This window comes from Helobdella robusta (genome assembly GCF_000326865.2).
Source record: "Helobdella robusta unplaced genomic scaffold HELROscaffold_18, whole genome shotgun sequence".
Taxonomy (NCBI): Eukaryota; Metazoa; Annelida; class Clitellata; order Rhynchobdellida; family Glossiphoniidae; genus Helobdella; species Helobdella robusta.
The window spans coordinates 2,419,073-2,435,053 of NW_008703981.1; the positions used below are offsets into that span (position 1 = coordinate 2,419,073).

The window sequence follows — 15,981 nt, forward strand, 5'->3', positions numbered from 1 at the left end:
GACATAAAAAACTTATGAAAAATTAAAAAAAACATCACACACACATATTACTTCCATAAACTATGCATGTTTCAACAACATAACTATTTTTTATTCAAAATACGCTCACGCAAACACACATTTACAAACATACATACATACACACATACATACACACACACACATACATACACACATACACACACATACATACATACATACATACATACGATGCATATTTGTATGCAAATTCAGATGAAAGCCAGATAAACTGAACGGCTCTCGTGTCGATATTACGTTGGGACTACGCTCAGAGATCTTATCAAAAACTACTACTACTACTACTACTTTTGCTGCTGCTGTTGTTGATGCTACTACTACTACCACTATTGCTGTCGCTATTGCTGCTACTGCTCTTGCTTCAGCTGCTATTTCTACCTCTATTGCTGTTACTAGTTTATTACCACTATATTATTAATACTAACATTACTACTGCTAGTAATTTAATTTCACTAATGCTTCATCACTATAAATGCTATTAATACTTCTACTGCTGCTGCTGCTGCTGCTGCTTGTACTACATCTACTGCAATCGCTGAGCCACGAGAAACGCTACAACTATAACTTCTACAAATTTACTGTTACAATGACTAAATCCTAGGACAAATTTTGACCACTGGCAGCCAGTGCAGGCACAATGAGGTGGAGTGAAAACCAAATGAACAAGTACAAGTATAAGTTTGGATTAATGGACGATTGAAAAATTGAGAGATATGAATCAGCAACAACATCAACAACAACAACAACACTAACAACAACAACAATAACAACAACAACAACAACATTAACAACAGTAACAATAACAACAGTAACAACAACAACAACAGCAACAATAGTAATAATAAAAAGAAAAAGAGGGAGAAGAAGAAGAAACATCGAATCGAAATTTGTCAGCTGTGAGTTAACAAAAACAACAGCCACAAATCAGTACCAGTAACAAGCAGGAGTGCCAGCGGGCATGCGCGCACCACAATTTAAATACACAATATATCTATATTTAATCTTTGGTAACACGTCTGGGAATGACGTCACACCATAATGGGCACCACTAATGGCCGCAATGTTGTTTTTGTTTTTGCTAACGATTTCAGTATTGAGCGTAAGGGTCAAAGCTTCTGCAATTACGTTGGCTGTAGTAGTGGTAGTAGTAGTAGTAGTATTGGTAGTAGTAGTAGTATTAGTAGTAGTGGTAGTAGTAGTAGTATTAGTAGTAGTGGTAGTAGTAGTAGTAGTAGAAGTAGTGGTAGTAGTAGTTGTAGTAGAAGTAGTGGTAGTAGTAGTGGTTGTAGTAGTAGTAGTAGTAGTGGTAGTAGTAGTAGTAGTAGTAGTAGTAGTTGTAGTAGAAGTAGTGGTAGTAGTAGTGGTAGTAGTAGTAGTAGTAGTAGTAGTAGTAGTGGTAGTAGTAGTAGTAGTAGTAGTTGTTGTAGTAGAAGTAGTGGTAGTAGTAGTGGTAGTAGTAGTAGTAGTAGTAGTAGTGGTAGTAGTAGTAGTAGTAGTAGTGGTAGTAGTAGTAGTAGTAGTGGTGGTAGTAGTAGTAGTACTAGTAGTAGTAGAAGTAGTGATAGTAGTAGTAGTGGTAGTAGTAGTAGTAGTAGCAGTAGTAGAAGCAGTAGTAGAAGTAGTGGTAGTAGTAGTGGTAGTAGTAGTAGTAGAAGTAGTGATAGTAATAGTAGTAGTAGTAGTAGTAGTAGTAGTAGTAGTAGTAGTGGTGGTAGTAGTAGTAGTAGTTAGAGTAGAATCAGTAATAAAATTGTCTTTTGGTGTTTTAAAATTTGTGTAAATGTTGGTATATTGGTGGTATACTGTGTATTAGATGTTTTTCAATGTTTAATCTTTATCATCATCATCATCATCATCCTCATCTTCAACATCATCATTACCACCATCTTCATCTTCATCATCATCATCTCCTTCTTCTCAGACTTCGTCATCATCATCCCCATCATCATCTTCAACAGTTTTTTTCAACACATGGGACAAAACTCAATTAACTCTAGGACATTTTTTGTTTGTGTTCCGGTCTGCCCTCTCCAAAATTCTTACCCTTTCTTTCTCTCATTCATTTCATTCTTTTTTTCTGTTTCTGTCTCTCTCTCTTGTATTCATGTTCTCATTCTCTTCATTCTATCACTCTATCATTGCATTCAATTTTTTACGTTCCTTTGGCATTTTTCTGGCAGTTCCATCCATAATTTAAATTACGCTTTTTTGATCTCGTTATATTTATAGATTTAATTTTTCTACAACAATTCATACATGCATGAAATTACAAGCATACAAACAAACAAACAAACATACATACATACACACATACATGCATACATACATACACACATACATGCATACATACATACATACATACAAACCAACGAATGATTGTTTGCCAAGATGTATTTCTACAGAACGGTACACGAAATTTGTTTGCTGATTGTCAAAGGTTGTATGTATGTTTGTATGTATGTATGTATGTATGTATGTATGTATGTATGTATGTATGTATGTATGTATGTATGTATGTATGTATGTATGTATGTATGTATGTATGTATGTATGTACGCATGTATGTTTGTTTGTATGTTTGTTTGTATGTATGTTTGTATGTACGTAAATATACACATATATCCCGCGTATATACACGTACAGAGGTATTTAAACAGAGCAGACGTTCATATATAAATAGGTTTTGAAAGCGTTTGCAGACCTATGTATGTTGTCTGGCTAGATCACTAAATAAAATATTTTAATAAACATTGAATGGTAGATGGATGGATGGAGTTGTCGGAATGATAAACGAATGAATGAACGAATGGATGAGAAAGAGTTTGAGATGGAAAGAATAAAAAATGGATAAAAGAATGAATACATGGATGGATTGATAGAATAATTGAAAAGATGAATATATATATGTATATATATATGCAATTATTGAGGAATATATATATATATATATATATATATAATCAGAAAAAGAGAGAGAGAAAGAGAGAAGAGAGAGAGAAAGAGAGAGAGAAAATTGAAAAGATATGTGGACAAATTATATAATATCTGGAATTATTGATTTGCTGGTTGTCTATGAATTGATGAGCAAATAATTAAATGGATGAATGAATGAATGAAATAATGAATTAATGAATGAATAAATGTATGAATTAAGGATTAATTGATGAAATAAACGCAATCGATTAAAAAGTTTTTAAATCTGAAATCTCTAACTTTTTTGTTGGTACCTCCCAAAATGTATAAACAAACAAACTGACGCAATTTTATTCAAATTTTTAACAATTTAAATAAATAAATGAATGAATAGATTTAAAATTAAACTCCGGAATGTATAATAAAAATACTACTGCTAAACTAAAAGGATCATAGAAATGTTATATTCAATTTCGGATATTACCAACAAACGGATCCAATGGGATTTTGGGAATCCGACTTTCCTTACCAGACCATGAAAGAAAAATTCTAATAAATTCCATGAACTCCGTGTAAAACAGAGGTAGTCAAACTTTTTGCAGTGAGGGCCGCACTGCTGAGAACTATTTTACCCTTGAAGGGCCGCATATGTATTTAAAAAGCAAATTTTTTCGACCCGGGGGAGAATTTTTTAAGATTTGTGACTCTGTTTTTGGTCATTATTTCTGGATGAAGACCTTTTTTTGGCGAACAAGGCTTCGTAGACCGCATAAAATGGCTACGAAGACCGTAGTTTGTCTACCCCTTGTGGTAAAATATACTAACAAAGTAAATGGAGAAACAAGAAGTGGTCATCAACTTATGGATTTGGGAATCATTGCTCTCTTACGGACTTGGGAATTCGCAAAAAAAGGTTCGTTCATTTGAAAATTTTGAAATTATGCACAAGTTATTGCTATTTTTCCATTTCTATATTTTAATTTATTTAATTAATTAATTAAGTTCCAATAAAAAATAATTGATTAATTAATTGGTGATGATGATGTTGGCGATGGTGTTCTTGTTGTTGTTGTTGCGGTTGATGATGATGACGATAATGATGGTGATGACGACGACGATGGCCAGAGTGATAGTAAACAAATACAACAAGATCAATGCATACAAACATACATAAATATATACAATACATGGCTACATATATTCAACACATAGGAATTATACAAAATAAACATACAGATATACATACAAACATGCAAACAAACAAACAAAAATGCAAACAGACAAACAGACAAACAAACCAAACGAAAACAAACGAACATGCATACAGAACAGGATTTTAATTGAAATGGCGCTTCTAGAATGATTCCGCTGAGTAACATATGCTAACATCCTTGCCCCCTCTCCTCCTCACGACCAGACCAAAATACACACACACACACACATACATACATACACATTCACACACACACATACACATTCACACACACACACACACACACAAACACACACTTTTTCACCGACGAAAGACAACATCGACAAGATAAACAATAACGATAAAAATTTTAATGAATAATAATAATAACAAAAACAATAATAATAACAACAACAACAACAATAATAATAATAATAATAATTGTTTGGGTCGATAAAAAATGCTTTGAATCGCTCAGCGTGGAGGTTTTATATTGCAGTGGCGATGATGACGATGATGACGATAATAATAATAATAATAATAATAATAATAATAATAATAGTAATAATAATAAATAATAATAACAATGATAATAATGATAGTGATGATGATGGTGGTGGTGTATTGTACGTTTTACGACCACACCATGTTATTAGCGGTTATTTATCATTTGTCAATATTTGAACGTGATTATGTTGTTGTTGTGGTTGTTGTTGTGGTTGTTGTTATTATTATTATTACTATTGTCGTTGTCGTCATCTTCATCATCATCCTCATCATCATCTTCATCATCATCATCGTCATAATCAACACCATCAACACCATCATCATCAACAATAGTGACAATGAGGCTAACAATAAGTCAGAGAGAATGCTTGCAATAACAAATGATTAATCATACTAATAACTACAATGTCTATTGTTGCGTCATAAAACAAAAAGATACGTCACAGCAGCAGCAGCAGCAACAACAACAACAACAACAACATCAACAACAACATCAACAACAACAACAGCAACAACAAATCAAATCAAATTTTATTCAATCAATCCAAATTAATAATAATTAGGTAATGATTAGGAGACCAAAGCTAAAAGAGAACAAAATTCTTGTGTCGCAGGCCAGCGTTCACAAATTGTTCATTCTAACACAATTTTTAAGTAAACAAAATCAATAACAACAACAACAACATCAATAACAACAAAAACAACAACAACAATAAAAAAATAATATTAACAATCGTAATAAGGACAATGAACAATGACGACGACGACGATGATGAGGATGATGATGATAACGATGGATGTGACTTTATTGCTTTGTTCAAAGCTCGATGAGTCAAAAAGTCATTTCGCTTATGCGTTCAGTCATTCATTCGTTCATTTATTCATTTATTCGTTCGTTCGTTCATTCATTCGTTCATTCGTTTATTCGTTCGTTTGTTCGTTCGTTCGTTCGTTCTTTCGTTCGTTCGTTCGTTCTTTCGTTCGTTCGTTCGTTCGTTTATTCATTAATTCATTTGTTCGTTCGTTCGTTCGTTCATTCATTCATTCATTCGTTCTTTCATTCATTCATTCGTTCATTCATTCATTCATTCATTCATTCATTCATTCATTCATTCATTCATTCATTCATTCATTCATTCATTCATTCATTCATTCACTTACCCATTGTTTCCTTTATCGATCTCTTCCTAATCGATCGTTACTGCAGTTTTTGCCGATGACGACGATGATGATGATGACGACGATGATGATGATGGTAAATCTAAAAAAAAAATACAATGACAGTGCGACAGTAATCGGAACAATGTTACTATCGATTGGACACTTTCAAACTATAATGATGATGATGACGACGACGATGGTGATAATAATAATCATAATAAACTTATTATTCTTCTTATTATTTGCCCTGTTTTTAGGATGTGAGGCTGACGTAACGAATTAAGCTGATAGTTTGTTGTGTACGGCCTACTAAGCTTGAAAATGTACAATTTAGTTATTGGAATTCCAGTGTTTTTGTTATATACTGTCAGTGCCATAAATATAATAATAATAATTTTTTAATTGTAATCATTATTACCATTATTATTCTTATTATTTTACCATTATTGATTTATTTTTAAAATAATTAAATTTATTAAATATATTAAAAACATTTTTCTTCTCCAGATGTCAGAGGCGTCGCTAGATTTTCATCCGATAAAGCATCAGAGTGAACGAACGATAGATAAGTGTGTCGATATTTTAACTATAATCAAAATCATTAATTATAATTATTAATTATAATTATTAATTATATTTTAAATTATTTTATAATTATTTTCTATCCACAATTTCTCCATCTGCTAGATATGTTTGATATATTTGGTGGTTTTCAAGGCCCTACCTGCTACAACGGCAACAACGTACACTCTTTTACTACTACCACTGTTACTGCAGCTGCTACTACTGCTGCTACTACTGCAGCAGCTGCTGCTACTACTACCTCTAATTTTACTACAATTCCTACTACTACTCTACAACTGTTGGCAGTACTATCTAGTAATGTTACTATTTCTATCTTTTTTTTGGTTATCCGTTGTGGCGAGAGGTTGGAGTCTGAGAATTAATTTCAAAATGGCCACCAAATATCACGCATGTCACTCGGATGGGGAAGATGACGTCACACGATCGCGCGATGGTGATGAAGATGATGACAATGATGAAAATGTAGATGATGATAATAAACTGGATGATGAAGAAGATGACGATGATGATAGCTCGCGTATTGCTAGAGCCGTGTTCATCTAACTAAAATTATCATTTATTTAGCTCGATAACCTAATGTAAATAACAAATGTTTTTATTATAGGTAGGTAGACATGTGTTTTATGATTACATACATGTATGTGTGTGTGTATTATGTGGTGTGTGTGTGGTATGTGTGTGTGTGCGTATATGTGGTGTGTGTGTGATTTCGCAAAATTTTTTCGTTTTAAATCTAACACACAACAATTTTTTTAGTAGTTAAAATATACAAATCAATATTCAAAGCCTGGGAAAACGTTCTAGAATAAGAAAACGAAGTATGCATTCGTGTAGGTGTGAGAATATCCCGAAAAAATAAATAATATCAATATATATATATTTATTTATCTATCTATCTATGGATTTCTAACATAAATTTGATGTCTATGTTGGAAAAAGCTTAAAAAATATAAACAAAAACATTCATATATACGTAACAAAAGTGTTCTGGCACATATTCGTTTATAATAAATTGTAAATATTGATAAAATATTGGAAAAAACTTAAAAAATACACACATCAATCAATTTGTTCATAAATAAACACACAGACACACACATACATACACAGACACACACAACGTTGGGCTAGAATGTCTCCAGACAAAATCGTTCAATCTGTGGTTCAAACGCATAACAGGTAACATTCCGATTCCTTTGCGTGTCTCTTTTGTTTACTTCTTCCTTAGAAGTTGTTGTAGTAACAGTAGTAGCAGTAGTAGTTGTAGTGGCAGCAGCAGCAGCAGTAGTAGCAGTAGCGGAAGTAGTGGTATTAATTTTTTTATTTTTATCTCGGCTGGCAAACTTGGCACATCCGTCATTTTCATAATATTTGTCCATGCCGTTTCGGTACTTGCTATTTTGAGTGACGTTGTTAATGCCGTTGGTACAACAGCCATCATCGTCGTCTTCATTGTTTTTAATGTCATTGACATTATCATTTCTATCATTGCTATCATTATTATCATCGTCGTCATCAGCATCTTCGTCCTCCTCGTTTTCATCATCACCATCATTGTCGGCCTCATCACGGGATTTGGGAAATGAAGGAAACAGTCTATTTTGTCCCCACTGGTTCCACGACCAGCCGCCAGGTCTCAACTCCGGAAAATTCTGCAGCATCTGCTGGAAAATCGGGCTATCGTTGAGATTCTTTGAGAGCAATTTCGCTTTCAGCATGTAAATAGGCTGTGGGATTTCCCGAAATATGGAGTAGAGTTCTCCATATTCATGGGCTACTATGTGTTTTACGGCAGGTTGTTGTGGTTGCTGTGGTAGTGTTGTTAGCGGCTCGAATAATATAAAATCGCTGACTTCATATTCTTGATGAGGTTCTTCTTCATGTAGTTCTTTTGGCGGCTTCTGCGGCTCCTGCGGCTCCTGCTGCTTTTTGTGTTGGGGGGTTGTGGAAATGGGAGGGTCCTGTTGTTTGAAGTGTTGTTGTTGTTGATGCTGTTGTTGTTGAATTTCTTGCTGTTGTGGCTGCTGTTTTTTAGCTTGAGGATTTTTAATTGGCTGGTCAATTTGTTGTTGTTCCAGCGTCAGCGGTTGTTGTTGAAAATTAGCGTCGGCTTGTTGTTCTTCATAGGATTGTTGCTTCACCATCGACATTGGATCATTTACTTCCGGTTTGAAACGGAAGTCGTCATCGCTGGCTCCATCATCGGAAGAGAGGGGACACCACTTGGTTCCGTCGAAATATGAGAGGGCGGGATTTTTCGGTGGTCGAATTTTGTTGCAGCTGTCTTTGTTGTTGTCGTTGTTTCTGTCGTCGTTGTCGTAGTTAATGATGTTGCAAATTGTTTCAACATTGTCTCGATTGTTGCTATCAATCTGTTCATGATTGCCATCACCACCATCACCATTTTCATCACCATCATCACTTACGTCTACTTCTAAAGGTCTGTTCAGACTGCTTAGTCCATGTTTCTTAGACTGCTGCTGTTGTTGTTGTTGTTGTTGACTCATTTCTTGTTTTTGTTGTTGCTGTTTGGTTGGCGTAGTTTGTAGACTAACACTGCCAAGAAAAGTAGCACTGTCGCCATCAACAATGATTATTTGAGTGTCGCTGTCAGATAGAGGCAGGTCCGCTGATGCTGCCGTCGTCAGAATGACGTTGTGCAGCTGATATTGCTCTTTGTATTTATGTATTTTTTGTCGTTGTTGTGGCTTGATAGCTTCAGTGACGTCATCATCGTTAGTAGCAGTAATACCAAAAATATTGTTTTTCTCAACTTCATTAACTTCATCATTTTTAAAGTTATCGCGCACGACTCTCATAGGTGGAACTTTCTTATTTGTTTCTTTATCTTTCTCTTCCTCCTCATCCATCTCCGTTGCCATTTTGTCCGTAACTTTTTCGCTCTTTGACTTTCGTGCCAAGTAAGTGTCCGTTTCGGTCCTGGTTGTTGTCGTCACAATTTGGCGTTCCTGACTGATGCTGCAAACCCTGCGTCTATCGCGCTGCTGATTTCGGCGCTGGGACCGTCGTGGAAGAATTATGTCGACGCTTCGACCACGCTTTTTTATCTTTTCATATTCGGCCCTTGTGAATGCTGACGGGATGTTGAGATGTTGTGGTTGTTGTTGCTGCTGTTGTTGTAGTTGTTGCTGAAGTTGTTGTTCGTGTTGTTGGTGGTGATGTTGCTGCAGTTGGTGGTGGATTTGGTGATGGTGGTTAGGGGTTCTGGATCGGGACTGCCGCATGGGGCTTCCAATTTTGTTGTTTATTTTGTCTATGCCAATGTTGTTGTTTATTTTGTTTATGCCAACGTTGATGATGGCAATAGTGCTGTTATTGTTGGTGTTGTTGTTACTAATACCATCCTTAGAATCTGTCAAATCCGTCAAATTTTGCGGTTTCACTTTGAAATCCGGCAGATTTTCTCCATTTAAAATGGCCCTCGCATCAATTTCAAGATTGCGTTCATATTTTTCATCATCTTCATCATCGTTTACTCCACCATCACCAAGATTTTTATCATCTTCTTCGTCTTCGTCGCCATTTCCGGATGAGGAGGATGAAAGTTTGGGATAAATTGTCGTCGTCGTTGTTGTTATCGTCGTCGTCGTTGTCTTCAAAATTAACGGTAACTTAACATGACTCTTTGAACGCTTCTGACTGGTCGGCAACGATGACGTCAGCAGTGATGACAATGACGTCGCTACTTTTTGTTGTTGTTGTGGCTGAGTTTGTTGCTGTTGTGAGTTTATTTTCAACAAATAATCATTGCCAGGAAAGCCAGATTTGTCCATGTAACTTTTTACATTTTCGATTGTTTCCATCGCACAGTTTCCATCATCTAAGATATCATCATTTTTAAACCATGGTGACGATTTCTCGAAATTCGTATCGGTATCAGCGGTATTCGTATCGATACCAAAATCGTGGTAATCGTTACTAGTAGTCAGGGAATACCCGGAGTCAGTTATTGTGGAGTGATCGAAGGAGTATGGCGATGATGGGTCCTGTGTGTTTGTGTTTGGTTTAGTTAATTGTTGTTGTGGTTGTTGTTGTGGTTTTTGATGTTGATGTTGTTGTTGTCGTTGTTGTTTTTGTTTAGTTCTTAATGTTGGTATAGGTGCTTGTTTGTCAGCAGGTGACGTGTTAACGGGCGATGTCTGGGTTTGTGTGTTGGAAATTTTACATGATGTTATAGGTAAAACTTTGTTATCGATGTTGTTGTTGTTGTTGTTGCAGCTGTTGTTGTTGATGATGTTGTTGTTGATGTTGTTGTTAAGTATGTTGTTATTTAAATTGTTAATTCTGTTACTGTCTGATCTGCAGCAAATTCCGGCACAGCACATTTTCTTGCATCCATTGTTGTTGTTGTTGTTATGGTTGTTGTCAGTTTTTAATTTTGTCATTTTTTGCGGAGATAAATGTTGTTGTTGTTTTTTGTTAGTGCTAGGCTCACTATTGCTAACTGCACTAATTGTGTTAAACTTGTTGCTACTGTTGTTGGTGTTTTCAATTGCGGAACTCGTAAACCTATCCCTTCTTCTAGGCTCTCTCTCCAACTTTTGAATGATGTTTTTGTTGTCGCCGCCATCTTGAATATCAGCGCCAACAAAATTGTTGCTAAATTTGTTGCCAACACTGATACCGTTAGCGTCTGCAGATTTTCTTCTATCAGTACTGGCGGACCTGGATCGAAACAACCGAGATATTTGAGATTTTGACGGTGCTCTGTCAATGTTGTTGTTATTGTTGTTGCTGCTACGTTGTTCTTTTGTATTCAGGTTTTTGTTGCTGCTGTACGCTGTTATGTAATGATTGCTTGAGTTATTTTCATCTAGGCCGTTGGTTTTTTTAGCATTTATTTTAACTTTATCTCTATCACCTTTATCGGATGGAATTTTATTCGAGTTTGAACTGTCAGCAACATCGCTCCAACGCTTATTTTCATGTCTAAATACCCTTTCGTCACCAATTTTATTATCACCACCATCATCATTGTTATCTTCCTCCTCATCATCTTCTTTTTTTGAGCTTCCATATAATGTGTTATTCACAAATCTCAGTCGTTTTTCACTGGTTGGTCGGCTGAGAGTTGCTTTTTTCATAGCTGAAGCAACTGCATTGTTGTTGTTGCTGCTGCTGCTGCTGATGTTGTTGTTGTTGTTGTTTAAACTAGATGCAGATTTCAAGTCAGTAGTAGAGCGTGATTTTTTCCTGATCACTTTTTTTGATTTTTTCAATAAATTTTTGCAGAAATGTTCCAACTTAGCCCCTGAAAATGTCCAAACGGGTTCTTTGAAAATCTTTTCCTCGGCCAGGTCTGATATTTCAGATGAATTTGTTGATTTGAATGAGTTGTTGTTGCGTTTGTTGGGCGATGTTGTTGCTGTTGCTAATGTTTTTTTCGTTGGCAGTGGTAGAGTTGAATACTTGTGCGGCTTCCAGCTAGTTTCGCTAACTGGCGGTTGGCCGTTTTTGTTCAAGGTGCCATTTTTTGCCGGGTTTTTGTTGAGAACTGTTATGCTGATTTGTTTTTTTTCATGTTGTTGTTGATGACGTTGCTGTGATTTTTGCTGTTGTTGGTGTTGCTGTCGTTGCTTTTCACGTTTAATCATCAAATCGCGTGTGTTGTTGTTGCTGTTGTTGTTGGGGTTGTTGTTGCTGTTGTTGTAGTTGGGGTTGTTGTTGGGGTTGTTGTTGGGGTTGTTGTTGAGGTTGTTGCCATCAATTTTTTCCGATTCTAACGCCATGATGTGAGCTGACAATGGCGGACTGGGTTGTTGTGTCTTTTTCTTTATTATTTTTCTTATTTGATTATTATTATTATTCTTGTTATTATTATTATTGTTGTTGCTAATGTTTTCAACATTGTCATCAAGCAAAATGACAACAACATCATAATCCTCACCACCACCACCATCATCACCGCCAACATCATTTGCATTTTCCATTGAAACATCGTCGTCTGTCTTTTCAAGATGACGATCATCATCATGATGATGACGATGCTGCTGATGATGGTGATGATTATCATTCGATGTAGAAGTCATGATTATGATGAGATAAAGAGGAGGACGCTGATGATAATGATTCTGATGAGGACGATGACGATGTTGTTGTTTATTATATCGGTGTCTTTGATGTCGGATATTTTTGTTGTTGCAGGCCTGTGCAAATTAATTTATTATTATTATTATTATTATTATTATTATAGTAGTAGTAGTAATAGTAAGGGTAGTAGTAAAAGTAGTAGTAGCATTACAGTAGTAGTAGTAGTAGTAGAAGTAGTAGTAGTAGTAGTAGAAGTAGTAGTAGTAGTAGTAGTAGTAGTTGTTGTAGTATGAAAACCTTTAGCTAGAGATATCCATCCATATAGCCTATCCTAAATGATCGAACTATGTGGGAAAGGAATTCTGTATCATTAAAATAATTATAGCTTCATAATAAATATGCATTGTTTAACGTGCAGTTTTATTATTAATTCATAATTTATACTACTCTTATTTTATTGTTAACATTATTTGTGGTATTTATTTGTTCATTTATTGATTTAATCTTGCATTAGTTTACGTGTAGATAGAAATTTTTAATTCTTCTATTTCGAAGCTCTGGAGCATGCTAATTGCTGTGACAACATCTAGTAAGTATGAATGTATGTATGTATGTGTGCGCCATGTATGTGTGTGTATGATTGTAGATATGTATATGTATGTGTGTGTATGTGTGTATGTATGTTTGTGTCTGTCTGTATGTGTTTATATGTAGGTATGTAGGTTAATGTTTGTATCATTAAAATTAATATTTTAATGAGCATAGAGTTAAAACCATCTCATACTGAGCTGGCTGACAGTTCAAATGCAAACAAATGTTTAAGCGCACATGCATACATACATACATACAAACATACATACAAACATACAAACATACATATATACATACGTACGTACGTACGTACGTACAAACAAACATACATACACACATACATAAGTGCAGCACACACGCAAAATCCAGGCAGGTGAAACTAAGCTTCGTTCACAAATTGTATGCATGAATGTATGTTTGTTTGTTTGTATGTATGTCTGTTTGTTTCTTTGTTTCTTTGTTGGTATAAGTGGATGGATAAATGGAAGGATGGATAGGTTGGTGTGTGCTTGTTTTTCTCCGTGTGTGTGTTTCTGTGTATGGGTTTATGTAGATTTAAGTTTACGTCTTGTAGTTCGAATCTATCAATTTCTGCTGAGAAATTTAAACATCTGCTTTCTAAAAATGTTAAAGACGACGACGACGACGATGATGATGATGATGATAATGTCAATGCTGATGATGATGATTAAAACGAGGATCGTGATGACGTTGATGAAATATTTTTTAATACTTACGCAAATAATGATGACAAAGACGATTTTTATGTTAATTAATAAGATGATGGCCTGTATAATGAAGCTGCAGCTGATGATGACGATGACGACGACGATGATGACTAATATGATAATCTAATATAATATCTAACTAATATGATCGTAACGATGAGACGATTTTATTATTAGCTGCTATTATTATTATTATTATTATTATTATTATTATTATTTATATTATTATTATTAGCTACTCTTATTTTACAAAAACTAGAAAATCGTGAGAAACTATCAGTTCAAATACAATCCTTCAAGCTTACGTACGTTATTGTGGTGTGTGATTATTATTATTATTTAATATTAGTAGCAGTAGTAGTAGCAGCAGCGGCAGCAGTAGGAGTAGCATTAGCAGTAGTAGTAGTAGCATTAGCATCAGTAGTAGTAGTGTAGTAGTAGTAGAAGTAGTAGTAGTAGTAGTAGTGTAGTAGTAGTAGTGTAGTAGTAGTAGCAGTAGTAGTAGTAGTAGTAGTAGTAGTAGTAGTAGTAGTGGTGGTGGTGGTGGTAGTAGTAGTATACTTTTTTTTATAACCGATTGGTAGTAATAACACTATTAAAAATTACTAATCATAAATTCATGAAACGTACCGTTGGGGGAAATATGCTTGGCTTGTTATTACTATTGGTATATACCAATTATGTGTTTTTGTTTGTTTGTATGTGTGTGTATATGTGTCTGTATGTGTGTTTGTATGTGTCTGTATGTGTGACTGTGTGTTTGTTTGTTGTTTGTGTATTGAATGATGATAAGTTTTCTTTTTCAGCTAATTAAGCTTTGGCGTGTGTAGTTTTTTTTTGTCACTCATTCATTCATTCGTTCGTTCGTTTGTTCATTCATTCATTCATTCATTTGTCTATGCTTCATTGGTTCATTTATTCATTCATTCATTTATTTATTCAATTAACCGTTCATTCATTTAATAGATCGTTCATTCATTCATTCACTTATTCACTCATTACGATCAAATCTTGACATTTTTTTAATTTTACTTCTTTGGACATTCACTCATTGAATATAGTACTAACATTAATTATGATTAATATTATAATAAACATTATTATTTTTTTTGTTAAATATTATCATTATAATTAATATTAAATTTAAAACAAAAATTTTAAAATTAAAACGTAACAAATTAAATATGTCACTTACCTCGTCCTAGCGAAAAAGATGATAGCAGTGTAAAAAAATAACGAGAATTAATTACGGTTTCACAAACTGTATCGCTATGCTTACAGTTAGAAACAAAACGAAATCTGATACTGATTTACCGTATCAATACAGTGCTAAACCAATTCGATACTAAACCGGTACAAGAGTATATCAAAACAAAGCATACCAATTCGATACTCAACAGACTTAATGATACAAACTAGTGACCACAACACCGATTTGATGCTGTACCGTTCCGATCCCGTTTCGATTGGATTCGATACTGTCTCGATACGACTCTAGGATGGATATTCAGTCAGAGTGAGGAAAACAACGCCGCATATAGAGAAGGACAACGTTTTATTTTATACTCGCCGTAAAACTATTATATGCTTGTAAAATAGACACTCAATAAACACACACACACACACACACATACATTCATACATACAAACATGTATTCATACATCTATACATACATATAAATATAGTCATATATCTATTTATATATATATATATATATATATATATATATATGGGTGATATATATGTATTTTTAAAGTGCGTAGGAGCATTTTGTCACCAAAATTGATGGGTATATACATATATATATATATATATATATATATATATATATATATATATATTGAGAAAGAGAGATAGTAGTAAACAAGAAAAAAAGAAAGAGTTGGAGAAAGAAAGAGAGAGAGTTCATTGTACGTTTCGTGTCATTATTGGGTCGAGAGAGGCGGTAAAATACAAACCAGGCGGATGAATGGATGGACGGACAAAAAAAAAGAGATGACGGCGGAAAAAAGAGGTTGATTGAAGGAAAGAGTAAGAGTGAAAATGATGAATGGAAGAGAAGGAAAAAAAATCAGAGTAACGGAGGGAGTAAAACTTGAAATGAAAGAAAAATGTGTGTGTGTGTGTGTGAGAGAGAGAGAGAGAGAAAGAGAGAGAGAGAGAGAGAGAGAGAGAAAGAGAGAGAGAGATAAGAGAGAAAGATGAAGTGAGGC

At 34.6% G+C, this 15,981-nt stretch overlaps 1 protein-coding gene across 1 annotated transcript; it reads right to left on the reverse strand.

Moving 5' to 3' along the window:
• Positions 1–7,524: 7,524 nt before the first annotated feature.
• HELRODRAFT_170638 (hypothetical protein) lies at positions 7,525–12,348 on the reverse strand (the record flags this gene model as incomplete). Its single annotated transcript, XM_009016438.1, has 1 exon — positions 7,525–12,348. The coding sequence occupies one exon, from the start codon at positions 12,346–12,348 to the stop codon at positions 7,525–7,527; it is 4,824 nt and encodes a 1,607-aa protein (XP_009014686.1).
• Positions 12,349–15,981: the final 3,633 nt, after the last annotated feature.